We start from the raw sequence: 27,328 nt of genomic DNA on the forward strand, positions 1-27,328 counted from the left end.
TGTGTCAGAGGATTCAGTATTGATGACAGGAAAAGCCAAAGGGACACACAGAGCCAACAGAGGAATATTTTTAATGTTTAACAGTAAGCTTATAGGATGGCCAATGTTACAAGACTAATCTTATTCCTTTGACCTCTTACTAGTTCACCTCATTTTCACAGATTTTCAAAAAGACAGAATGCTTTATAACAAACTAGTGTGCAACAGCTGAAACAGAAATACAAGTTTCCATCTGCCCTCATGCTCTGAAATGGCTTTAAACCATTTCAGCTTAACCACAGTTAAAGGCTGTTTCTGATGATAGAGTTTTAAAATTTTATCTGTAAAGCTTGGGTAATAAAAAATTTTATTATGTCATTTACGCATATGGTGTTCCATGCTCTCTGCAGAATGGTACAATGAAAGAATGAGAGAAGAAAAGTGATGAGAGCGATGAAAAAAACTGGTGTTGGAATGAAGTTTCACGAAACCAAAGCCCACGGGGAGCATCCTATTTGTAAAGGCTGGGGTAGTTCTCATATATTACAACTGCTAATGTGAAAGCCACAGCACATATGTCACAGATATCACTTCGTCAATGAGACAGGAGAAGCAAGCTACAGAATTACAGAATGGTAGGGGTTGGAAGGGACCTCTGGAGATCATCCAGTCCAACCCCCTGCCAGAGCAGGGTCACCCAGAGCAGGTTGCACAGGAACGCGTCCAGGCGGGTTTGGAATGTCTCCAGAGACGGAGACTCCACCACCTCTCTGGGCAGCCTGTGCCAGTGCTCTGCCACCCTTAAAGTGAAGAAGTTCCTCCCCATGTTTAGGTGGAACTTCCTATGCTCAAGTTTGTGCCTGTTACCCCTTGTCCTGTCGCTGGGCACCACTGAGAAGGGTCTGGCCCCATCCTCCTGACACCCGCCCTTTAGATACTGATCAGCACAGAAGTGGAAGCTGGAAGCAGCATCAGCACAGCGTTCAGGGCCACGTTCTTTACGCTTTGCGCGTGCTGTTGCCTCCAACGCCAGTAAAACCGCAGCAATAACTCACCGCCGCCGCGCCGGCCCCGCCTTGGCTGCGGGGAAAAATCCGCTTTTACAGCCGAAACCTCCAACCTGCCGGGAGAAAACCACCACCATCAGGGAAGGCCGGGGACTCGCCCTTCCCCACGTTTCGCCCCCAAAACCGCGCCGCCTCGCGGCCTCCTGACGTCCTTCCCGCCGATTTTACCCAACCCCCCCGCCCCGCCCCGCCCCGCCCTCCCCCCCCCCCCCCCCCCCCGCCAAAAAAACCCCATGTTTTTAAGGCCAAGAAGCTTCCCTCCTCCACACCCCACCCCCGAACCGGGCTCACCGGCTCCGTGTCGCGCCAACCCTACCGGGACCCGCCGCGCCGCCGCTGCGGCGACCCGCCTCCTTCCTCCGGCGCGCCGCCGTGACGTCATTACCCAGCGACACGACGCCGGGCACCTCCCCGCCCTCTCCGGTGGGAAGCGCAGGCGGCCGCCCCCCCCCCTCCGCTTTCTCGCCGTTCGGGCCGCCTGCGCCTCCCACCGTGCGTTTTCCCCCTCATTTCGTTGCCCCTCCGTTATCACGTCAACCTCTGACGCCACTCCTGGCTGACGTACGCCGCGCAGCTCCGCCATGCCGCCAGGGGGCGCTGTCGGCCCGCCCGCGCCCCCCCCCCGCCCCGCGCTCGCTGCCCGCCGCGCCCTCGGTGCATGTCGGGAGTTGTAGTCCCCCCCTCCGCACGTGTGAGGGAACGCCGGGGCCCAGCCGCCGCCATGCCCAAGGTGCGGGCGGGCAAGAAGCCGCGGCGGGAGAGCCGAGAAGGCCGCGCTACCGGTGAGTTGAGGGGTTGAGGGCCGGGCTGAGAGGCGACACAGCCGGGAACGGAGGTCCGGGCCCGCTCCGAGCTGGGGGGACGCCTTGGTGCGGGCCCTGAGGGGAAGTTGCGGGGAGTGGGGGGGAGCGCGGTTGTTCCTGGCAGCGGGATTAACGCCGCTCTCCTCCCTCAGGCATCCTCTTCAACACCGGGGCCGGCCAGCACATCCTGAAGAACCCCCTCGTCGTCAACAGCATCATCGAGAAGGTGGCCGGGGCAGCGGGGGAGGAGGTGGCGGGGGAGCGGGGACACCCTCCCTTTTCCCGGGGCAGAGATGGATGCACGGCGTTATCCCGACCTCTTGAGGAGGCCCATAGAAGGACCTTCGTTCTGCACAGCCCTTACCGCCTGAATATCCCCTTTTTTATTTATTATTTCCATATGCGGCTCCTTGCCCATTTTTCTACGCTTGGCCAAAGATTTCCCATAAATAAATTATCATTAAGGCATTCCTCTTCACACCGTTTCCTCTCTCGTCCCTTCCTTTTCACACTCCTCCGCTCACTGCTTTCGGCTTTTTACTGCACTTTTTACCCCCATTTCACTCTAAAACTAAATGGTTCCTTGAACTCGGTTCGAGAAAAGTAACTGAAAATTCCTGTTGTTCGTAGGCTGCCCTTCGACGCACAGATGTCATTCTGGAAGTAGGCCCGGGTACCGGTAACCTGACAGTAAAAATGTTGGAGAAAGTGAAAAAAGTAAGTGCGAATTTCTCCCCCCTTGTCCCAAGCTCCAGACACGTTGTAGGTTAGATTTTGGCAAACAGAAGAATCCTCATCTGCTTCATTCAAATAAGTAGAATTACTCTATGGCTATTTTTCTGAACATTGGCCTAATTCCAGTGATTTCTTAGCTGTCCATGTAAATCTTGGTTTTGTCAAACTCTATCGCTGTTATCCATTTATGTGGTGAGCCTTGCATGTTTTTAGGGAGGGAGGAAGGTGCATAGCCTAATGGGGAATTTTTAAGACTTATTGAAACCAGTAACAATAGATACAGGGTTTTTTACAATTGAAATTTTAATCCTGGTTAAGAGGATTTGGCTAAAGTTGCAAATATGTACTTTGTTTTCAGGTTATTGCTTGTGAAATTGACCCTAGACTTGTTGGTGAACTTCAGAAGAGAGTTCAGGGCACGTAAGTTTCAACTGTGGAAACAAGGAGCACTTAAAGCAGTGGAGCTGCTTTGGCAAAGACTTTGGCAACATGCTTTTTTGAGGATAACCGCAGTGTATTATCCCCCAGGTGTCTGGCAAACAAACTTGAAATCAAGGTTGGAGATGTCTTGAAAACGGACTTGCCATTCTTTGATGCATGTGTGGCTAACTTGCCTTACCAGGTATGGACTGAACAACATGGAAAAACTTTTTTCTTTTTAAATGATAATTGCCCAGAAATTATATTAACACTATTGCTCTTTTCCTCAGATTTCTTCACCTTTTGTTTTCAAGTTGTTGCTTCACAGACCTTTTTTCAGGTATGTGGAAGAACAGAGCTCTGTATTACTGGACAGAAAAAAAAAAGTTTTAAAAATATTCCCGTATCAATTTTTTTTAGTTCTTAAAATATCAGTTTGATGGACGAGAGCCACCAGAATTTTTCTCTAATATGAAACCTGACAGTGCCTAGAAATTAGTTTTTGTCAATGTATTAAGCACAAGGAGGAAATTTAATCTTGGCACTAGTGAGTGTCCAGCTGATGAAAACAGGAGTTGCACCTCTTTACACTGGTATTATAACTAACTGTTATTCCAGGAATAAGTAGGGTATCATAGTATTTCAGATGCCTTCCTACCTTAGAAAGGAGGGGTGGAAAGGGTAGGATCGAAGCCAAGACACTTCCTGCTGTCTGGTCTAAAAATATAACTGCCCAGGTACTTGATTTCTCTCACCGAAGTATTAACGTTAGTGACATTACTGGTCATTTTTTGGAGCTAGAGAGTTCGGATTTATAGGATTCATCATAAAATTATTCAAAATAATTTGTAGCAGTCAGGCACAAAACTCTTGAGACTAGCCGCTGTCTCTTTGATCCTGATCCATTTAGTGGTATAAAGAATCAGATTCTATTGGACCTTTATGGAGATGCAGATGGTCTCTCCAGGTTTTGTGGTTTGGTTTTTAACAGACTCTGAGGTAATTAAGGCAGAGTTTGTTTATGACAAACTTTGATTGCTTCTAAGCACTGAGGCAAATCCTGTGTTTTCCAAGTGTGTTAGTTGGCTTTTGACATAAAAGTTTATTACTCAAAATTAATTTTCTCATTTCTGTTATTCTCAGGTGTGCGATACTTATGTTTCAAAGGGAATTTGCACTTCGTTTGGTTGCAAAACCAGGAACTAAACTATACTGCAGACTCTCTATTAATACTCAGTTATTAGCTCGAGTGGACCATCTAATGAAGGTAGGTCATTCTGTGTTAGCTAACAAAGAGAGCTGTCAGAGATAGAAGGATGTTTCTAGAAACATGAGGATTTGCTGCTTATTCATACAGCTGCCTGGCTTCTCCTGATTAACAGGTTGGAAAGAACAACTTCAGGCCACCTCCCAAAGTTGAATCCAGTGTTGTCAGAATAGAGCCAAAGAATCCACCACCACCTATCAACTTCCAGGTGAGCATCACATGCTCTAATAACAATGTAACATACTAGTCATAATAATGCATTTCATTTTTCTCTTCACTTATTAATCAGTTTCCTGTGCTGTTTTCGCTACTAAGTACCAGGTATTCATTGGCATTTACATAATTCCAAAATAACTTATTCCTCCCTTGATCATGCTTGCATTCGGATGTTACCCAAACATGCCACCATCAGTTTGGGTGCAGCTTTGTTTACAGTATTTCTGACAAGAGTGAGGCACCATCTCCGTGTCAGTTGGAGAACTGCTCCCTTTCATCGTGGTTTGTGTCTTCCAGAGACCCTTCTGACTGATGACTTAGTTGGTTATGATCAAAGGAGTGTCTATGAGAAGTCTTATCTTTAGATGAGTGTGTACAATCTCAGAAGACAGATGTCACAGGATAATATTCTAAAGTTAATTTTTAAAACACTTTGATCTTCAAGACCATTTCAGCCTTGCCCAAGGCTAGCCAGATTTTCTTCAGGTATCTTGCCAATAGTGCCTAGGCATGACAAAGAACAATTAAAAGGTTTTTGTGGGTGGAGTGTTTTCTCCGCCACTCATATTGCTTTGTCCGAGACAGGACTAGTTTTGTACTGCTTAGAAAGATATTTTCCTGAAAGATTTTTCTTTGTGTTCAGTATTGTTGCGAAATTGCCAGTAGTGACTGTTCTTGTTTGTAGTAGCTATATGTTCCTTTCTGTAAATTCTGAAATTTTTAATTTCAGGAGTGGGATGGTCTGGTAAGGATAGCCTTTGTAAGGAAAAACAAGACACTGTCTGCAGCATTTAAGTAAGTAACTTCTATTAAAGGAAATCTTTTCAAGGTTTGAGAGCCCATCCGCTTAACCATTTCTATTGTGCAAATAAATGCATAGCAGTGTTTTATCCCAGGCTGTGCTGGCAGGTATATACCATGATGGAGGATTTATGCTGAGGTCACAAGTGTTTTCTTTTAGAAGACTAGGCAGCTGTTTAAAAAGAACTGCTCTGTGTAGTCATTACGGTTTTTTAATAGTAAAGATTAACAACCAATCAAGTCAAAAAAGCTAGTTAAAGATCAGTTTTCATTCTAAACTTGTATTTCTTGCAGGTCAAGTGCTGTAGAGCAGCTGCTGGATCATAATTATCGAATTCATTGTTCCTTACACAATACAGTAAGTTCCTTTTTTAATACATTAAATTCTATTTCTGTGTACTGTGACCTACATACTGACTTTTTTATAAGAGTAAAACATTAACATTGAAAAGCTTAACAGTTTAAAGTTTTTCCAAGAGAGTTTGAGGGAGGGAGAAACTTACTTCTTTTCTCAGACAAAAATCTGCAAGGGTCACTAAATTACAGTGAAAAAGTTGAAACCTGAGTATGTTATTAATATATTGGCCATACATGTCTCAAGGACTTCTACTAATCTAGTAAGAAAACTTTTTGTATCTGCTTAGCAGTACTCTTGTGCTTCACTTAGGGTGAATGAGCTGAGGTATGACACTTCAGATACAAGAGCAGAACAATACAATAATCCATACAAGAAAAAGTACGGTTTCTTTTCTGTCACTTGAAACAAGAACTAATCTAAAAGCAGGAAAAGAATAGATGATTTGAATGAACCTTTTTCTATGCTACGAATAGAAAATGAATTTGTATCCTATTTTCCATTGACAGGAAATACCCGAGAACTTCAAAATTGCAGAGAAAATACAGACAGTCCTAAAAAATACAGGTTACTCTGAAAAACGAGCCCGTTCAATGGATATAGATGATTTCATTAGGTATTTTTTTTCTCTTTATGCCTTCGTTTTAAGCTTCTTCAAATTCTACCTGTATCTGTACCTGTATAGCACAGATTGGTATTGGATCACCCAGGAATAGTACTAACTCCGTTTTCCTCTCAATACCAGACACTCCTTGCTTTCAGTCCTGAACATGAACAAATGCTTAAACCCTGTAAATATATTTTAACTGCTGCTTACAGTGTTGAGAAGCAATTAGATGAAGATCCCTGTTTCTGGTATTTATCTACAAGACCTTTCTGTGTCTCCTCTGAAAATTGCTTTAATAATGGAATTGGTTGTTACAATTTCCCTGGAGACTTACACAGCCCTTCTCTCTCTGTTGTGAGGATTAGGCCGTAGTCTATACCATAATTTGGAAATTTCAGTAATGAACTGCTATATTCTGCTCTTACTTGTGGTCAGTTCATGTAAGTGGCAACATGAATCCTCTCCTAATTTAAGATAAGAATTCCTGGTTATTTCTCAGTGTGACAGTTAATACAGGTACTGCTCTTTAAAGAAATGTAGTAAACCTAGTAGGATGCAGTATCACTAACTGCACTAAAAATATACCTGCATCTCTAAAAATTTGCTAATAACTTCCAGTTTAATATTTGTAACAGTTCCTTATGGCAGTTGAACAGTGATGGCTGCTTCCCCTTACTTTCACGTGTTCTTTGTGAGCCAGCACATTCTGGAAATACCTTAAGCTGAAGTATAAATTGGTAGAAATGTTAACATAAATATTTCGCTCTTTCAGAGTGCTACATGGCTTCAATGCAGAAGGCATCCATTTCTCATAGATTCTACAAGAAGAATGAACAACATTGTGCATTTTGCCACCGAAGTCTTACTTAAGCCGGAGTGACTGCAACGCTCTTCTTGCACAGCAATGAACGGACACCATACACACTCTGGTTGTTATTAAAACCTTACAAGCGATTTTATCACAGGTAGTAGGCAAGGAGCTGCTGCTCTGTATTTTAAAAAACACAAATTCTTTTATGACTGAAATGAGGTACTGTGTGTACCTCACTGTGAAGTGAGGTGTATTTTTAAATATACCCAATAACATGGATTGATGCTGCCACAATTGAAATCTGTGTTTTCCGATCATGGACTTCATCTCAAGTATATTCTTGAACAATATTCAACAGTACAAGTCCTAAGTGTCATCTGGGCAACAAAAACAATTGTATTCATTCCATTTGTTTGCAATTTTTTCTTTTAAAGTGTACTTAAACACTTCCTTTTGATTTGAAATGCCCGTCTCTTCCCTTTGTCCTCTGGTAGCTGCCCGTGTTCCAAGTCTGTTAGTAATCTGCTTCTCTTGGAGAAATCCCAGTAACCGTTTCTCAGAAATGGGAGCATTTAGCCTGTGGGCTTGGTGTCATTTACAAAAACATTGTGGAGGTACCCAAAACTACCAGTGTCGCCTCCTTAATCCCATCGTTATTGCCATCAATCCACTGTAGGAACCAGCAGAAAACTACCAAAGGGCCAGTGCTCATAACCATAGAGAGAAGGGGATTTTTGTCAACAGTAAACTCAAGCAGCTGTTTTCATATGAAAACTACTCCACCCTTCAAGGCAAGGAGGAGTTTTAGCATAGATCAAAGCTTTCAGTGAGCCTTGGAGCAATGCATGCCTGCGTCCTGACAAAAAGACTTACTGAAGTGTCTTAATATAGTTTGGATTATAGATATTTGTTATTAAGGACAAGGCAGTTTTCCCAAGGAAGTTTGCATTAACTGCATAGCAGCTGTCAAAGGAAAAATCCACTGTGGTCTGCCTAATGATTCAGGACAACAGTAACTATTAACTATAGCATCATGCAGGGGTGAAGGCATGGCACTGTGTATTAACTACCATAAGTCATTTTTTCATGTATAGCATATCTCTGTAAGACCACAGTAAGTAGATGTGGAATTTGGATAATGGGGTGAAGTCTGTGTGCTCAAAGAGCAGTGAAGACTGTCTTTGCTATCTTGTGCTGTGCAACGCAGGGGAGTGAAGGCTTGTCTGGCTATCAGAGGATACATAAATAACGGGGTAGTCTTGGGGTGGCAGGACAGCCCTGCTTTTCATCAGCAGAGACAGTAAAATCAAGACAACGGAGACTTTGTGTAGCTCTTTGTTTCCTTGAGAGGCTGCCATGCCTGGTAATTGACCTTTGCCTCATTACCTGTGAAATGCATATTAAAGTTGACACCCCTGTATATGTTAACGAAGATTTTAGAGATCATGCTAAACATATACAATACTTGTCTCTCCACCCAAATCATACTACACGTCACCTGGGGGAGGGAAACCTCATAATTTGGGGGATAAAAGGATGGAGAAAATGACTTAAATTGGGAGAGAAGAAACTTGATACCTGATGGACCAGTCGACGGGCTGCGTTCTCTTCCTTCACCCCAGGCAGGGGCGCCTTTCTGGGTAAGCGCTGCGCCTTTCACCCGCTGGTGAATGTTACCCCAGGTTGTTGTACTATCATTATTTTTGCTAGCCATATTAACCTTAAGTAATTAGTGCAACTGTAGTCAGTGAATTTATCAACGGCAATCTCAAATCTGCGACTGTTGCTCTCAATATAATAACTAATTTCTATTATTTGTGAATCTGATTCAGTGAAAGTCCTTTGGTGGGACTCTGATAGTAAATCAGTGAAAGTCCTGGGTCTCTGACAGACAAATATTGAAACTACAGTCTTTTTAACGCGACAGTAGGGAAGAGGCAAATCGGCAAAAACTAAGATCTGACTTCATTTTATACATGTCCAATGTCAATTCCTTAAAAGTCATTGACTCAGAAGCATGTACAGAAATACGTACTTGAATTTGCAGGCATCCTGAGAGGTTGTCTTGGAAAAATGAATTGCTCTTTCATTTTAGAATGTAGTAATTGTGCTGCTACGCTGCATGTGGAACCTATTCATGAGTGAGGCAGGTAGCCAAAGCAATGTGCTCAGACTAATACTGAAGGAACAAGTGCTGGAGATTGTGTCACATTTCCTAAATGCTTTTGTTCTACGGGACAGGAATCAAGATAAGCTTGTCTGAGTCCTGTTCAAGTAATTCCAGTCCATCACAGCAATGGGCTACATCAATTCAAGTTCCATAACCATCCCTATCAGTTTATCTTGATTCCCACCCCTGCACTGTGGGTGTGTATCTGACCTTACTGCAGGCTCTGTCACAAAGGCTGTCTCTGAACAGTCCCCCCCACAGTAGATGCAATTTCAGCTTGCATCTGCTACCTGACAGGACACGTCATTTACAAGGCTTAGTAAAAAGCTGCTGAAATCTAACTGCCTCTGTCCTTCCCGTCACCTTTGGTAGACTGGTTGTGGCTCTAGGCTTGCGTGGAGCAAGAGTAGGGAAGCCCCTGTTTCTCATGTAGATGTCTCACTCTTCAGAGGCTTTTTAGAAAGTAAGATTTCTCTAGAGCAGCTTCAAAGAAACCCGCTGATATTATACGATAACCTGTGCTACCACCTGCTACCAAAAGCTGCTGCCTTCTATTTCCTTGTTTTTTTTCTTTTAATTGTAATGGATGACGTTCTTAAACAAGTGCTCAGAAAGATGTGGGATGCTTCTTTCAAAACCTGCTGCAAAACTAAAGTCAGGACAGTGTTCTGGGGAACTTCTTGCTCTATGACAAATTTGTACAGAAGAGTTAACTCCAGAAGAAAATACTCCTTCTGAAATCAGAGACCTTTTCAAAAGTGTAACTCCAAAGTGCTTACAAAGCGAAACCCTTCCCAAAGCACAAAAGAACTTTCATAGAAGTAAATTCTCATCTGTAATTCTTTTAATACTTAATTTATTAAACACATTATGTAAAATCTACATTGTTGTTTCATTTTTCATGTTTACACACAGGAGGATTTTATTTACTTTTAACCATGATGCAACAAGAGCTTCCCATAGCCTACCTTCCTATGGGAGATACAAACATTAAACACTACAAGAATTCCTGGCTCATTTAACTCTCTTTTCATTGCCTTCCCTTTATTTCTCTCCAGGCCTGGCACAGACAAACAGGCTCGTGTTCCAAAAGTCATTTTTAAACAGTTCCAAGGGAAAGTCTGCTGATACAAACTCCTGGAAACAGGGAGAACTCCTAGAGAGGTCTACAATTCTTCATTTGACAAGAAGTTCTTACATAAAAGGTCAATCTTTTTTGGATACTGACTTGCAAAAATAACTTGAGTGCCAGCATCTAAAAAGTGCTGCTGCACATGGCCCCATCTGTGAGAATTCAGGTACTTGTGGGACTTCCATGTGAGCTAGGTAGAGGTATTGTACAAAATCCCCAAACGATGCAATTCCACCCCACTTTTCAGCTGCTGGCACTGTACAAAGGGAAAAATAGGTATTAGCTACTTTTTTAAAGCAACAGAGCTACTCAAACTACCTGCAAACTACGGTTAATGTACATGTAAGTTTGTCATGCATCAAAAGCCAAATTTTAACAGTATGTGAAAGGTCAGCATGTACGTATTTGGCTCGATCCCTGAACTTTTTGAGTTACCCTATCCATACGCAGAGGTGAGATCGTACCTTTACTCTGATGACAGCATTATCACACCATACCACATACTGTATATCTGCATTATCCTAAGATACAACTCTCCTCAGTACTTAAACATTACCCTTTATTATACATCAACTAATTTATATTTGTGGTTTTTTGTTCTTTTTTTTGTTCTTTTTTTCTTTTAATTACAGAGAAAATGTTAGACTTACATAACCATACTTTATGGTATTCAAATAAATCTAGATTCCAGATTTTTACAAGGAGTATGGAATGTCCAGCTGTTTGTCCACTCTTAACAGCTCTTGCAGTTCCTATTCAAATGATATGGCACATCCTGTGAAATGAAAACTAGCCACCAAAGAAAAAAAGTCTCAAAACACATTAAAAATGTACACACGCTGAAAGTAATTTATATTGACAAATAAGGAATGTTGTTTATTAAAGCTGTGCTTTGGAAAGAGGATGTTTAAGGTTAAGTAGCCTTCACCAAGGCACAGAACGGGCAGAGGTAAGCACAGCTGTCTGTAGAAGTTATGTACAACCACTAGTGAGGTGTGCATGCACGCAAACACAATTTAAAACTGCACAGCTGGTCTTGGTAACAAAACTGAACATAGTCAAAAGGAAACGCTGTGACTTCTTAATGGCCACAGTTTTACTTCATCCTTAAAAACATGGCAAATATTTCCAAACATAAAATTCACAATTTGAATAAATGAAATATTCTAAACAAAGTGCTTCACAGATCTGAACCCTGCATGGTTGTGCTGTCTGGTCTAGAAGCATTTTGTAGACATCATAGGAGCATTTCACACAAAACTGAAAATGTCATTCAGGTGAATAAGAAATAGGACATTTCCACAGACACTTCTAACGTTTTTACACTTTCAAGTAGTTGAGTTCTTACGGCCGCTGGGTTTTGTAACAAATGTGTGCTACAGCAGTACGGGTTCATGGATTCCTTTAGCAGCAAAGGCCCCCTTCAAAGGGCACGTGGTCTTTTCGGGTTGATCTGTTTACTGGCCTGTTCTTCCTCTTGCAGAGCTGCCCGGAAAGATTTCACTTTATCTTTAATGAAAAAGAGAGAATGAGTACTGATGTGCCTGTGCTCAACACACATCTTGAAACTAAGCCCTGATGCATAAGACATCCCAGCCCTAACGCACAAGAAAGAACATTTCTCCACAAAAACAGCTGATGCCACCAACTACAAGAGGACTGAGATAAGCTGAAATTCAATACTCACCAGACAAACAAGTTGCTTAGCAACTCAGTCCCTTCTTAGATGCTGCCCCTGTCTCTAGGCAGGACAGGTTTGGAAACCACACAATTGCATTCCCAGCATGGAACCTGTTCACACTGAAATTCTGCTTCTAACTTACAGAGTATGGGGAGATACACACCACATGCATCATTTTCCTCCCCAGCACCTTCCAAACCATCCTCAGAGCCGCGCAAAACTGCATTTACTGTACCATCAGTCACTTCTGTACATTCTACTACTAAGTTCTAGTAAATTCTACTCCCCTGTTTTTCTGTGAATGTGAAAAGCATTTGTGATTAAATTTTGAAAAAAAAAAAAAAAAAAAAAAAACACAAAAAAACCCCCACAAGTAACCTCCCCTCTGCCCACAACCCCACCTTTGAATTTTTACCAGTATAGCATGTCTCCTGGAGCCCAAATAGTTACAGAAACTAAAATGAAAAATTCACCTCCATGAGGTACCAAGCTGACAGGCTGACATTAGAAGATAAGTGTTAAGAGTAAATTTTGGGCACTAAGAATTATCTGCAGTTTGCTTTTCAACAAAGAGAGGCTGACAGAATTCAGACAGAAAGGCTGCTGAAGAAGAGCGTGCCAACAACCAAGCTCCTCATAGCTCGATGCCACTCTCAAGCACAGCCTTAAAAATGACAGCAAGCTCCCTGCTACACTACAAAATGCATCAGAGCAGGAACTGCGAGGTCCTACTGCTTTTTCCTCATTGCATTACCTTCTTTTTTCATACAGCTCGTTTGGGTTTTCTTTTTCTTTCCTTTATTGTTTTGGAACAAAGGAAAAGAAAAAGAAAGTTGCAGAATCGAGTTTATACTTCATGGAGGGAAAGCAGGTTTTTTCCCTTAATCTAGGATGAATTTAGCACAGATGTGAACTTGTTCTTAGGCAGCAGAATAAATATTCCTTCCACAGGACATTGCAGGGCAGCATACGGGGAAAACAGACTCTAAAACATAACCACACTTTTTTTTTTTCTCCTCTTTACTACTGCAAGTCTCCACGGCATATGGAAACACACCGCACGCAAAAGTGATTAAAAGCAATCTACCTCTAAGCTCAGTCAGAATGTCAATTTTTTGCTCTAGAATTGCTTCAAGTTGGGTAGCGTAAGAGTCCACATCATAGTCTACTTCTTCTGTCATCTCAAGAAGAGCTTTTTCATCTTCCAGCCATCTAATAGATTCCTAGATAAAAGTTAAAAAAAGGACAGCGAAATACATTAGCAAGTTTCAAGACAAAGAGCTGAATTAGACCTTTTTTCAAGGTGACCACACTTTTACTGTCTAGTCACCTAATAACAGATTTCAATCCTAAAATGAAACCTTATTCCTGATTCAGCAAAATTGAAACCTTATTTATTCCCAATTCAGCAAAACTGTATGTTTTCTACATTGTTTCTTAATTCCAGTGGTCATACCAGCAATCCCAGTTCTCTTCAAATTCAGAGCATTAGGTGGTTGCAAAGCTAAGAAACTCAGAGAACAGAATTTTATGTCATGGTTATGCCCCCTTAGGCAGGTATCAAACTTTGAAGTCAGCCTCCAATATTAAGCATGGGCTGGTTGCCACTGACTACAATCACAGCGTCATTACTACAGTCAAGGAGCCAAGACAATTCTGTCCATAAATGAAACCAGTTTTGAGAGAAGCTGTATAAAAGAAGAGCTATCTTAAGCTCACTATTGCATGAGCTAACTCCCCAGACAGATAACAGTACAGGAAAGGTTGGTTAAAGCAGCTCTTAGACATCTTTGCACTCTGAGTATTACAAAAAAAGAGGAGGGGGGGGGGGGGGAAGTCTTGCAGCAAAGAAGAATGCAGCCAGGAGCTTAAAGCTTACAGAACCACACGAAGCTGTGATCAGGAGAACTGATCCCATTGGGAACGCTTTGATTTTAAACAAGAAAGCAGCTGACAGTTCTAAGGTATGCTGGGCCTGAAATACTAAAATTAAGTCTTTCCCTCTGTGCTCATTAGTCCGAGAAATATTGAAAGCGTAGTCCAAGTCCCATGTACGTTTTTTGGGTTTCAGGACAGATGGAGCTCATATTGGGATAGGATTCATCTCATCTAATGTAAAGTTACACACCCAAGACACAAAGGAAGACCAACACCTCTAGAGTTCAATTCATTCCATTGACCTATTTTAGATCATTTTTCTTCTAGACATTTAGACATTTTTCTTAGGAAAGGATGTTTTTGTATCAGCAGTTTCCAGAAGAAAGCTGACAGAAGACAACTTCTTCCTTGTACAGCTGGTAGATTTTGTATTGGCGTAGCCCATCTCCACACATGGCATATACTAACAAGCCATGCTGCAAACGAAGGCAGCGGAGGCTCGGACACATTTCCTTCCAGAGACTGCTGGGAGCAGCAGTGGTCCCCAGCAGAGGTCCAGACGGACACACAGAGGCAATAACATCTTAAACTAACGCAGCCTGTCCCTCCAGAAGTCACAAGCGTTAGTTGCAGCACATGGCATCTGAGCTTCACACTTCTGCGTGCTTTACTTCAGGGCTAATGTTTCATAATAACTAAATCTCTACATCTGCTGTAAAAAAATCCTACTGCATTATGAAAACACATCAATGCCCCACTAAGTTCAATACCTAAATTGAGGCGACGTTATGTATTCCCTACAGGTCCAATGCTCCGCTGTTCTCTTTCGGCAGAAATGCCAAACAGACACCCTGCCTAAAGACTCTTCGGTTAGGAACCGAAGAAACTCACAATTCCTTCTGAAAACTAGTGACTCATAGTTATTACTACAATTTATTTTGTGAATGTAAAAGGCTCCGTGGTGCTGACCAGCACTACACTGCACAGGCAGCATTCCTTCCAAATAGCAAGCGAAAGCTTTATGTATCTGTAAGAGGGAAGCAAACAGGCAGTTAGAAATCTATGTGTCTCTTCTGGATCTCAGTAGATGTCACAAAGGGATACTCAGAGATCCTTGGAGGGGAGCACTGCAGTATCTTAGAGGGAGATGACCAACCAGAAATGGTGCCAATAGAGACACTACTATTAATTGCCAGCTCTGGCACAGTACTATTGGCATAGATTCGACAGTGAAATTGAAAATTTCAAGACTAATCTAGATAAACTCCCCACGACTAGAAAAAAAAAACCTGCAGTCACTAATGCTAGAAAAGGACTACAACAGGAAAGTCTAGTAAATAGTAAAAAAGAAAACAGCAACTTTTCTTACAATGAATACAGTCTACTTAGGAATGGTTGTTGAGAAAAGGAAAATCTTACTAATTTTCTGGGATGATACAGAAATATGCTTCTCTTTCATCATGGAGACAAAGATTAGTGGTGATGGGATCTGTCCCTATTTCTTTGCTACAATGGTCTAAAACAATTTAGAAATTTCTGACAGCAGCAGAATGACCAGATGACATCCTACATCTTCAAGAGTATGCGCTTTAATTGGGAAAACCTGAATTCCTGGACTAGGATAAAACAAAGTAGAGCTCCATCTTTTACCTGGAAGACAGCCCTGTGGTCTTCTACTACTTGCTCTTCCATTTCTACCATCTGTGACACAGCTTCATGGAAAGTAAACAACTGCGGAGAAACTTCCTCTTCCTAAAAACAATAGTTAAGCCTGTTAGTCTGGAAAGAACTGTGACTACAGGAAATAGATTGAATGTGATCCATTTCATCACAGAACACGAGAAGAAATATGCAGAAGGCAGAACGTGTCAAAAATAGAATTTAATATGTCTAACAGGAAAATCTCCAGAACTGAGCAGAGAGGTAAATAAATTCAAAATGTTCACAGTGTTATACTTAATTTATATTCACTAAAAATTTTCAGCCAATAATCCAAGTGCGTACGAGAAAACAGAATATTCCACATTAAAAAAAAAAACCAACAAGTCAAAATAGAGGAAAGAGGACATTACAAAGGAAGAATGCTAATTTCTTGTAGATCTTAACACCTACAGAAAACTCTGGTTTTCTGTCAGGGCTTTTTGTTGTGCATATTGCAATAGACAGACAACTACTTTCACAAAAAAAAAAAAAGAGAGAACAGCAATTACATTCAATACATTTCAGGAAATCAAAATTAAATTAATCCTTTGGGAAAAAAAATGTAATAAATGTAAAGTGAGAAATCTAAAATGTACATAGTGATTAATACATTAGAAGAATGCACAACGTGGCTTTACCAACTGGGGCAAACAGGGCTTCTTTAGAAATGAACAGTTAACAACCAAAGGGGAGAGCGCTAGGTAAGCTGCAATTAATGTTTTACCAAGACAGTATAGTTCTTTATATGATGCCTTTGAAATCTTTTTTTAAAACGTTATTGCAAAGCTTAATTGAATTCCACATGAACAATGAAAAAGTGTGATATGAAAGGATATCTGACTGCAAGGACTGTCCAGTGGGAAGCTCTAAGAATCACTAGCACGTTTGTATAAAATAGAGTTCTGGAAGAAGAGACAGTTACTAAAAGGAGAAATACAACAGACATGATGAAGAGGTGTTGGAGAAGGCAGACAGTCTCGCAAAAAGTAAGTCAGGATAGTACGGATTTTTCTTTTCTATCTTTCATCAGCATTTTCACAAATGGAGTTTTAATCCCCGTTGAACAGTGGAGGAACCAGGACTAGAGCTGATAATCAGCAATGAAGGGAAAATGCCCTTTAGAAGATGCCTCTCAGCTCCCCACTCCTGCAGCCCAGGGAGACGTGCCGGGAACACGATGTGGCTCACTCCCACACAGTGCACTGGGGTTTCTGGCCAGATTTCTAAACGCAGAGACTTGAAATGGTTGTTGCACGCAGGGAAAATAATGCTCAGAGACACAAGAGTGTTAAATAAAACAGATGAGTGTCCCAGGATACTTCTAACTGCCTAAAACAAGATGAAGCTATGCTGGAAAAAATGCACACTGAAGAATGCCAGAGCCTACAGCAGACCCTGCCTAGAAATTAAAAGCCCTAATCAGCAAGGAAGATAAAGAAAAGTAAAACATTATCCTCTCAGCCTTCAAGAAACATTTTGGGTTTGGGTTTTTTTGTATGGGAATGAACATAACACCATAAAGTGAAAAGGTGAAGAGGCATGCTGTATTTACTTAAATGACCTGACTAACGGGCTATAAATACACATCACTCTGGATCCGTTCTGCCACGGTATTTATCGTCACCTCTTCCCGTGCAATGCGGTCAACCACTCACGTTTTGTTCACAAAGCAGTTTGAGATCATCTCTCTGAGGAGAGCTCCCCACACCCCACTGTGTCTCCAAGTCGTCAATCTGATTGGGAGCATGGTGTATAATGGGACGCATGTCTCCCGCCGCACTGGGATCCACCGTCAGCTCCTTCACCCTGCGAGCAGAAAACGTTTCCTTTGTAAATTAGTAACTTCCCGTGCAAAGAGTCACAGCCGCAAACAAAGCTCTATGGGTCTATGGGCAATTAATTAATTTAATAAGGATGATGGTGATGTCAGCTTCACAAATTCAGTGTACTTTCAGTGACAAAAAGATTTTAGTCCAAATCCATGGACCACTGAATTTCAACTACTTGCAGGTGGATTACAGTCATTCTTCTACCAAGAGGCATTGTCTGACTGAAATATTACTACTTGTTAGTTAAGCAGGCAAAAATCTCCAAATCCTTAATATTAAGTCCTTAATGATGAGGAATATTTGAAAGAAAAGTTCAATCTGCACCCTAAACCTGACCATCTTTCTTTTTCTGTGCACACAATTGTGCTTTAAGAAAGTTAAGTCAATCAGTACCCCACTAGCTATTATAAGAAAATCTACCAACAATTCTGAAGAAAGTAGTAATTTGCAACCAAGTATCTCAGAGAATTAATAGATTCTTTAATTAAAATAATTTGAAAGGTGAAAGTATCTTATTAAAACGTTAGGCTCTTGCAGCATGAAAATAGTTTAAAAGACTGATAATAATTCCGTCAAGAAAAAGCCCACTTAAAAGCAAGTTTATGAAACAGACACAAAGTCTGCAAGTACAGCAAGTTTTAGAACATACACTTCATTTTTTTTAAAGGGAATTTTATTTTTTTTTCCAAGTAGCACTTACTTACAACAGTGGAAACTGTCGTCATTCACATTCAGAGTAATGAAAAGTTTTAAAAATATGCATGTAGGAAAATTGTTTTCTTTTTTAATTAGAGAGATTCAAATTACCCTAAACACGGACTTGTCAGATTTGGTTCACTAAATGTGCAAAGGTGACATCACCATTTTTTTAAAAATGTATGAAGGAAACTAGCAAGCCTGGATACAGAGTGTGGATGTTTAAGGAGGGTGAACAAAATACTGGGAGGATGATTGCAGATCATGCAGAACCATCACCTGCCAAACAAAATAAAAACAAAGTATGTGTGACTCAAGGTAAGGGGACTAATGAAAGGTTGGTCTGTAAAATTACATAGCCAAAAAGAAAACTTAAATAAAGATTCCATGTATAGAATGAAGTAGACCTGGTGATTGAAGGAGAAAAGTCGTCATACTCATAGGAAGGAGAGAGATCAGAGCGACTGCCACTACCCTGTGAGAAGGGAATGTCCGAAGGACTAATTCCAAATTCCTTTACTCTGCAGCAGCAAAATACAGCAGCAAATTAAAAGAAAATGTTCTCAGAAACACAGTTAAAATGACAACTCTTTGTTTAGCATACTTAATAGTTTAACTATAAAATTATTTTTTTATATTAAAACACAAGTGTGACAACATACTTAAGCCTTCTGCAAACAGAGTTACAGATCGCTAACAAAACTATACAAAACCACTGCTGATAATTTGCAGGGGACTATAATAGCAGTATTTTCAGAACAGTAATTCCAGATTCCAGTTGGTGCAGTTAATAAAATTTGCTCTACATTCAATATTCCACTAAATGGCTCCTTTTACAATATCAAACCACTGCAGCTAGAAAACTTTAAATTCTATTCTGCTCCCCCATCTTACACTGCAGACACACTGGTGTCCAGCATCTAACGACTAATTGTACTACGAAAACGATATGTTGCCAGAAAAAAATAAAATACTGCACAAAACACATTAAGTGACTTTATAGTGACAGGCATTTACTCCATAACAACAAAAATTTTAACACCAAGGGGAAGAAACAGTTGCGGTGCAACTATTTGTTATACTAGAAATAGGTGTTTAATTAGTTTTGCAGTGTCTTTTTCTGGAGTCACTTCAGCAACACATATTCTGTAAGGGGTAAAAGATCCAGCGAGTCTTGATGAATATGCAAGGTCCTTCGTTAGGTTTCTGTAGATGTAGAGAAGGAGGCATCTACTCCCCAACAGGAAGGAAACCACACAGACTGGTCCAAGCCAGGCAGATTTGCTACCAGCACCCTCCATCCAGACACAGAGACGTTTGGGTACCAAGAGGGGTGGGCAGTAAGCTTTCCTAGCAGCCCTTCCTGCCCAACTGGCAACTGGCCAGGCTGCCCAGACGAGCGTGAGCAGATCTGGTTCTGCCCCATCTTTCACTGGGGCAAGCAGGCCACTCGACGGTAGCCTCTTTTGCCAAAACCAGGGCTTCTGGTGACCCAGAGGCATGTTTGCCTCCTTTGCCCTTCACAGCAAAGCGTGTGTGTGGGGTGTCTCTGCGTCGCAGGTCTGACTGCAGGCACACACAGGACCCCATCTCCACAGACGTGAAGAACTGCTGCAAGGGAAGGCTCCTTTCACACTCACTGAAGAGAGGTGAACGCTTTGAGAGAGCTGTACAGGTCTCAGAGGTGCTGCGTCGGCCTCTGGAGGTGCTCATTTCTCTACACTGATTATAAAGTCTCTGTTGGATTAACTGACTCTTCACTTAGGGGTCTCAGATATTTGCCTGAAGTTGGGAAGTATGAAGTTTCACATATATGTATGAAACAGACTGGCAACTGCATGCAATTCCACCAAGGGGATGAAAAAAACAAAAATCACTTGGCAGAAGGGTGTATCAGCTAGTGCCCCAGAGAATCAACATGAATGCCAACTACCCCTAATGTAAGAGATGGGCAGGGGCAAAACTAATAGTGGCATCTCCCACATCCCTCGCAACCCTCATTATCCATCTCTGGATAATGGTTTAATTGTAGTTTCTATTGATTCTATTGTAATGGTTCTAAAAAGTGACAATTTAAATTGAATGAGAGCCTGGATCAGTATTTTGGTTTTAATCTTGTTAAGAAATGGGAGTATGATAGAATTATACAAGCAGCTAAAACATACATCATGGAACAACACTATTCAAATGTCAGTGATCAACAGCCAGTATAGCTATAAGCAATAACATCTTCCATACCTATTTGCATATCTCAATGTATTTAGAGTGTTTTCACATGATGCCATCCCTGGAGAAATTGTAGCGATCTGAAGAAAACAAAGCCACACGTTAATAAATCACTCTGCACATATGAAACTTTATCCTTCTAATACCCAGTTTCATTTGAGATTCTCTACCACAACTGTCTACTATGTACACTTGTCTTTATACAGTGCCATCTCAAGGAGACAGATGTCAAGTCAAAGCTGCAATTTAATTTTTTTAACCATACCTGGAACATTAAGAATACATAGAAATTCAATCAATTTCCCTGATCTCACTATCTTGGTAACATAATATGTAAATGCAAAACTCTAACTGAAGAAAACAGGCTCCTCAAAAAAGGAAAACATGACAACTCAGTAGAAAGTTAAGGCTAATATATCCTGCAAAGAATTACCAGGGTATTTTTTTTTTTACATATATTTGTAGGCTGTTCTCCATTCAAGCAGACTGTACACTGATTTGAGAGATGTATTTTGGCCACAGTCCAAAATTGTACTCAATAATATTAAACTTAGGAAAATAGTTAAACACATTCTTAAGTAAAGATTATTTTTTTTCTCAATTTGAAGTTACCTGTAAACAATACTTGATAGCTAACTTATCAGATACATCTGGAATCGAGAGGTCTTTCCTTTTCCGGTTAAATAAAATACCCTGAAGATCTCACCACCTTTCCAGTACTCAACAAAAATACTAACTGTTATCAGGCAACAGCGGCATTGTTATTTGTCCTAGCTTCTCTCACTAGTCCAATTTTTTCATCTGTGTGCTCCTTTCAGGAGAGCCATAAAGGCACTGCCCAGGACAAACACTTCTATGATCCTGCACACTATCATTTTTTTGCAGCAGGACAGCATCAGGAGACTGAAGCTGATGAAGATTAGATAATCCTGATCTTCTCTTTCATCCTGCTGCTGACGTTGCTGTACAAAAGCACAGATAGTTATCCTCAGGGGAGCTTCTCCTAGTAGGGGGAAAGCAAAAGTATGTGATGGGAGGGAGATAGAAAGCCTAAAGAGCCCGGTACCATACAGACTTAAGTTTAAACCTCTCATACTGGTACACATCAGTTACTAATGAAAACAATGAGTACAGACTTCAAAAGATCATATGATTGCATGTCTCTTTATAAAGTGTTCTGGGTGGTAATTAAAAAAAAAAAAAAAAACCAACAAACTACAAGTTCCTAAAATCCTTCCAAACTCATTTAACATGAAAGATGTGTGCGTATCTTCCACCAGTTCAATATTCAGAGCATACCACACACGGCATGTGCTGTATCACCAGGGGACGGCTCCAACATTTTGAAGCATACAAGATACAGCTGCTATAGGGAAGTGACACTGGAGGTGCCATCAGACCTGTGGATACCCCGGTCAGGGCACAAGAACCCAAGCACAAGACTGCTGAACACAAGCATCCACTACATCACGTCCTCGGGCCCCAAACCCAGACCAGGCAGGACAGGAGGACTCCGACCTCTGTCTCTCGCTTCCTCACGTGTAATTCCAAATGAGGATAGAAAAAGTGTTGCTATTTAGGGATGAGAACACCTTTAAGTCCCATAATTACCATTGTTCCTATTTCAAATGTGTCTACACTGCTTATAAGCCACCACAGTGGGATCAATGGCCCTTTTGGGACACTGAAGTCTGCAGGTTCCTACTCCCACCCTGAAGGGCTGGAGGGTCTGGCACTTCAGCTGCGACTGCAGCGCATCAAGGACACAGCACTGGTTAAATATTAAACTATTCTATGCAGCGACCCTGCAAATTTCAAATGATGATACGTTATTCTACTAACTCTTCAAAAACGACTTTAAATGGTTTTTGAAACTATTTAAGATCAAGAACTTCAGTTAAACTGCAATGACTAATAAAGCTCAAAACAACGTATTTATGCTGACTGTATGTCTCCGGATTTCTTTAGAATGACGGAGATGCTAGTAATATCTGTCCACATTATGAAGTTATTTTCAAATTCTTTTTCTGAAATTTGAAAAAAATAATTAACAAATCATACTTTAACCTTATATACAGAGGAGAATGCTTCATCCCTAAAGATGTAACTTTTAAAATTGCAACCAGAAGCCCACAAACAATAAAAGGGAACATCAAATAAAAATGAAGTGTAGAAATTATATTTCCACAACAGAAAGGAAGTGGAAAAGGCCTAGCAGGTATTTTATACCAGGACATTTCAAGAATCTCTTAGAAAGGTAAAATCACCAGTTTTTACCATGTCATTTTATAATGCATTCCATATTGAAAAGCACCACATATTTGCAAGATGTCTCTAGCAGCACATTAGAACACTGGATCAAATCTTTTTCTTGTTGAGGAATCCCTTTGCAATAAATGCCTCTTCATGGAAAAGCAAAACCAGCATCTTGAAGAGGGACTTTTAGAAGTTTGAAGCACCACAGTTAATTACATAGTTCTGCTGCAAAATAGCAGACAGCACACCTGCAGGATAAGTACTCTCTTAATTTAATAAAATATTGTTCAACTTTAGCTGCCATCTATCATAATGACTTGCCCTTACCTTTCCCTGTAAATTTGATCAGTAAAATTTTGCCAGTGTATGATGTAAAACGTGAACATGTTCACAGACCAGGCACACCCTGCCCAGGAGCCAACTGGAAGGCTGAATAAATTGTCGTGATAAAAGAGGCAAAGGACGACCCCAGAGAGGCGTGAAGCTGCTGATGGTTATTCACTGATCCCACCACTTGGCCACTGGAGTGCAAATCTCCCCTCCTCTTTCCAGGGAACTGGAGAGGACTGGATGTAATTCAAGGCTAAGGTATCTCCGACACCTCCTTGAACTCAATATATATCGTTCAGAAACCTGTCAGATCTCTAGACAGGCAGCTTTACTCTGCGTCCACCTAGGTATTGCAGGAACAAGTGCTACAAATGCAAGAGCTCAAGTCAAATGAAAGTAAAGATACACTGACGGTTTCTCTTCTTTCCCTGCTTCCTTTCAACTATAATTCAGAGTAAGCCACAACCACCCAAGTGTTCTTCTTCCCTCATCGGTATCTTAAGAAAAAACTTTGCTGATTACTTTCTTGATAAAAATTACATGTAAACAAACACTAAAACCAGAATGTCAGCAGTGGTCCTTGTACTGAGATACTACATGAAAAAGCAACCAAAGAATGAGTTTGAACGCAGTACCTCATCATGAAAGGGTTTTTCTTATTTTCAGTTGTAAAGGGATTGTAGTTATGTGAATGAGAAAATAAAAAAATAATTCAAGCATATTTCCACTCACTTTCAGAGGAGATTTTTTCCCTTTACAACCATATTACATACTAAAAGGAATGCAAGCTTTACCAGAAATGAACACCCATAGATCATGGATTATTCCCAATGCCATTCTCACATATTTAAATAGTAAAAAAAAAAATATTATGACAACTCTATGAGAAGAGTAATAATTAAATAAAAAAGCTTCACCAAAACAAAGCGGTAGAAGTGATGGTAAAGGAGGCAAAGGTGATGGTGAGAACTTCATTAAATATTCACAGATGTTAATTATTGTATGTACAGAGAGTAATTTCCAACAGGTTAACTTTTCAAACCTTCCTCAGCAGCATGGATACACTAGCTAGAGATGCAGAGTTCAGCTTTCTGATCCTGCACAGGATTTATGAAGTTATAGAATCAGAATAGTTTGTGTTGAAAGAGACCTTTAAAGGTCATCTAGCCCAACCCCCCTGTAGTTAGCAGGAACATCTTCAACTAGATCAAGTTTGTTTCAGTGTGAAAGAAAGCAATCCTGACTTTTCATCAGAAAACTGAAGGAGGAAAAAAAATTAATTAAAAAAAAAGCTATTTCACCACCATTTTCAAATCAGAACCATACCTAACAGCTAAAGGGAAGACTAGGCTGCCCTAACACCATGGTTTTCATGTTGTGGCCTGCAGACTTCTCTGGCCTCTGGCCAAATTAATTCAAGGAGTCTCCGAAAAGTAACCAACATAAACAAGCCTAGCAGACAGTTTGCATTTCCATAAGGAGAAATGTTAAGGATGCACAAATAAATTGACTGGACATCAGTGCTTTTATCTGTCCTTTCCACCATCTGACAGAAGAATCCTGTTTTTCAGACTGATGCAAATCCAGATTTATACAATAAACAACTATTCATCCCATCTATCCCAACTATTTCCCCCCTCCCCTCAACAGCCTAGAGCACATTCTGATGCCTTTGATACCAACTTTAAATTTGTCTTTGTCATTTAAAGATCGTAACTCACCAGTGCACTCCAGTCTACACAACCTCTTCCAAAGTTTGAGTCAACAAACAATACTCTCATAATTAAGACATTATTTAAAATAAACAAACAAAGAAAAAAACATCCCAAGCTAGAAGTGTTTCTAGCTAGATGCCTACCGAGAAAACCAGAACAAGAAATAAGAAAGGCCAATAGAAAGTGAGAAGGGAGCAGAAAAAATTTCGCTCCACGTACAGTGTCAGTGGATAAATTTAAGTCCAACACATTGCCAGTAGCAAGTGACCCATTTTAAACACAAAAGCCTAAATTCCCAGCATCTTTTCTCTTTGTAATTCTTAGAACAAACAGTTAATCAAGTCAACTTACCATACAGGTACGGGAGTTTTCTCCTATGAATGAATCTCTTAGCACCTGAGTAAGTTTACTTGCTCTGAAGGGTGTATGAGGTTTATTTCGGCCTAAGGCTCTAATGCACTCCTGAAAGAAAAAACAGGTTTATTTATTTTTCTTTAACATGGGTTGAATAAATATAATACAAATGCAATTCAAAATCAGAAAATATGTGCCTTAGTTAGGTTGCTGTCCTCTAAAATATCATTAAGATTTATCATTAAAGCTTGGATTCAAGAAGTGTTAGGCTTTTACCTCTCATTAAACTCCGTAGAGAGGCAGGAACTTAAAAAGGACTTAGGTGCCTAAAAACTTCCTGAATATCATCCAAAATGTTTGCATCTGTTGCATCCAACAACAAAACAAAAAAACAAAAAAATCAATGTTGATGTTAGATGTCCAGACTAATTATTATTACTGATTTTCAGCTGCAAAAGCCTGAATGATCTACAATGTCTGCCAGCAGAAGCAGCGTGGGCAGGGACACGTGTTAACTCTACCAGTTAAAAGCAGCAGCTTTGATTCTGTCTCTTACTGTGAAAGCTGCAACAGGTCGGAAACCTAGTAAGTAATTCCCTATTTTAAAATATTCTTCATGTGAAAAAACAGGGATAAGGTCTCCTCTTTCACTCACAAGGGCATGGGGCTAAACTAATATTTGCAATTGGTTGGAGAATTCCAGTAAGAAATACTGTACAGATGTAAATATTATGAAATTACTATAGAAGTTATAGCAGCAACTAAGTACAACAGTGCAAACCAAGGCTGCACTAATCTAAACATCACTTCTGCCCACTCAGAGATCTAACATCAGCTAACAAATTACTTCTTATGCAGAGAAAGTCCAAATTTAAATTTCTGTGGCAGTGTTGTCATCGCCGTCATATTTTGATCATTAATTCCAGTTTCTGCCTTTGCCTTAATACTTTGTGTACAGGCACCTCTTGAGACGCATGGCTTCCTTGGTACAGTTCTAACACCTCTACACACAGAACTTCTTCAAACAACCATACTTCAAAAGCTTTTCAAATTAGCGCTTTGCTTTTAGCAGCACTAACAAATGGAATGGCTTTTGTGTTACATGAGTAGTTCTACAGTAGTTCAGCTAATCTGCCAGCTGCAGCCATATCCTTGTGGCATTTTGAAATCTCCTAGAAACAGCTTCTTCCAAAAACCAGGCTACGAACTGTGGGATGGTAATCCAAGAAATCATTGCAACTGTGAAACAGCGTAACACGGAACTAAAAATGGACTCAGAATAAAACTGCCATGATACAGAATAGAACAAACAAGGGCAAGTTGGCTCCAACTGAAGTGAGTATTTTAAAAATTCACCAGCTGAATTTTATAGAACGGACACAGCTCAGATAAACAGAAAGACTGAAGCTTGTTGAACGTGAGTTTCACATGCAAATGCTAGAAAGGACTCAATACTCATAGGTGAGCAAGGCAGTGCATCCCTTGAATTTTTTTGAATTTGTACATTACTACTATACTTACAAAAGGAGAAAAGTAGATCAGACAGGAAGAGGGGCAACAAGATTTTCAACGACTGACATTACAAACTAAAAACTGTAACAAATGTGTATGTTGAATTACTGATATGGCAACCAACAAGTTTAATTAAGATATTCTAATTTACTATAATGATTTTTAGTTTGCTTACTCGAAAAAATGGAACTGGATTACCTCCTTACTAGTAAAAGGATTAGAGGAAGACACTGCCAGCTTCTAAATTAATGGAGTTTTTAACTACTTTTGCTTTTCATCACAGCTCAGAAAACCAGGTAACAGAACGACAACACTATTTCCGTGTCAAGACATTACGGAAATAACTTCCTGTACCAAAAATCTGAACAGGTTAAGACAGGACTGATATCCAGATGCAAACAGCAAATCTTGGATTAGCACCAAAGACCACTCCTCACAACATACCAGCTTCATTTGAACTTGACAATAACTTTAAGGCTCTTGAATACACATGGAAAAAGCTATGTAATATTTTTGGGGACAGATGGAAAATGGAAAACTAACATATCATTGAGAAACTTATCTGCTTGTACCGCTGTTTAGACCTCTGTAAGACCTCCACTTGTTTTTATTTCCCTTTGCCCATATAATTTAGATCCAACCATTAGCATGGCAGCAGCAGAACTTTTCACTATAATTAAAAAGGCAAGTTGTATGAAAATGAACTAAGTATGTAGTTTGGGTGTTGCACTGAAGGCACCAGGGAGTACAAAAACAACAAGTAAACTGAAAAAAAAAAAAACACTAA

The 27,328-nt window shown here is 40.4% G+C and overlaps 3 protein-coding genes across 9 annotated transcripts in view; 1 reads left to right on the top strand and 2 right to left on the bottom strand.

The window, feature by feature from the left end:
* IPO11 (importin 11) overlaps positions 1–1,455 on the bottom strand; it is a 90,232-nt gene extending 88,777 nt beyond the window's left edge. Inside the window, exons 1-2 of one of the 2 annotated variants that reach the window (XM_063320146.1) lie at positions 1,363–1,455; positions 1,035–1,099 (exon numbers count right to left, since the gene is read on the bottom strand). The gene's annotated coding sequence lies outside the window, so the exon portion shown is untranslated. Of the gene's footprint in view, positions 1–1,034; positions 1,100–1,337 lie in introns of both variants that reach the window. The other variant, XM_063320145.1, reaches the window with a different exon arrangement.
* Positions 1,456–1,542: 87 nt separating this feature from the next.
* DIMT1 (DIM1 rRNA methyltransferase and ribosome maturation factor) lies at positions 1,543–10,064 on the top strand. Of its 2 annotated transcripts, XM_063320154.1 has the most exons (12): positions 1,543–1,828; positions 2,002–2,075; positions 2,480–2,566; positions 2,943–3,004; positions 3,113–3,206; positions 3,295–3,344; positions 4,148–4,271; positions 4,387–4,479; positions 5,218–5,282; positions 5,583–5,646; positions 6,153–6,259; positions 7,023–10,064. In XM_063320154.1, exons 1-12 carry the CDS (start codon positions 1,705–1,707, stop codon positions 7,063–7,065), a joined length of 987 nt encoding a protein of 328 aa, XP_063176224.1. In that variant the 5' UTR covers positions 1,543–1,704; the 3' UTR covers positions 7,066–10,064. The 2 variants fall into 2 exon arrangements, with proteins under 2 accessions (XP_063176224.1, XP_063176225.1); XM_063320155.1 differs by lacking the exons at positions 1,543–1,828; positions 2,002–2,075; positions 2,480–2,566 and having other exon boundaries at positions 3,295–3,341; positions 4,144–4,271.
* A 97-nt stretch (positions 10,065–10,161) lies between these two features.
* The window catches only part of KIF2A (kinesin family member 2A), a 57,684-nt gene continuing 40,517 nt past the window's right edge, over positions 10,162–27,328 (bottom strand). For 2 of the 5 annotated variants that reach the window (XM_063320149.1, XM_063320147.1), the window contains exons 15-21: positions 25,027–25,137; positions 20,387–20,454; positions 18,556–18,669; positions 17,279–17,429; positions 15,573–15,674; positions 13,132–13,267; positions 10,162–11,872 (exon numbers count right to left, since the gene is read on the bottom strand). In XM_063320149.1, the coding sequence (XP_063176219.1) occupies positions 11,787–11,872; positions 13,132–13,267; positions 15,573–15,674; positions 17,279–17,429; positions 18,556–18,669; positions 20,387–20,454; positions 25,027–25,137 (768 nt within the window). In that variant the 3' untranslated portion in view covers positions 10,162–11,786. The remainder of the gene's footprint in view (positions 11,873–13,131; positions 13,268–15,572; positions 15,675–17,278; positions 17,430–18,555; positions 18,670–20,386; positions 20,455–25,026; positions 25,138–27,328) is intronic. The other 3 variants (XM_063320151.1, XM_063320150.1, XM_063320148.1) reach the window with 2 other exon arrangements.

This window comes from Chroicocephalus ridibundus, chromosome Z (assembly GCF_963924245.1).
Source record: "Chroicocephalus ridibundus chromosome Z, bChrRid1.1, whole genome shotgun sequence".
Taxonomy (NCBI): domain Eukaryota; kingdom Metazoa; phylum Chordata; class Aves; order Charadriiformes; family Laridae; genus Chroicocephalus; species Chroicocephalus ridibundus.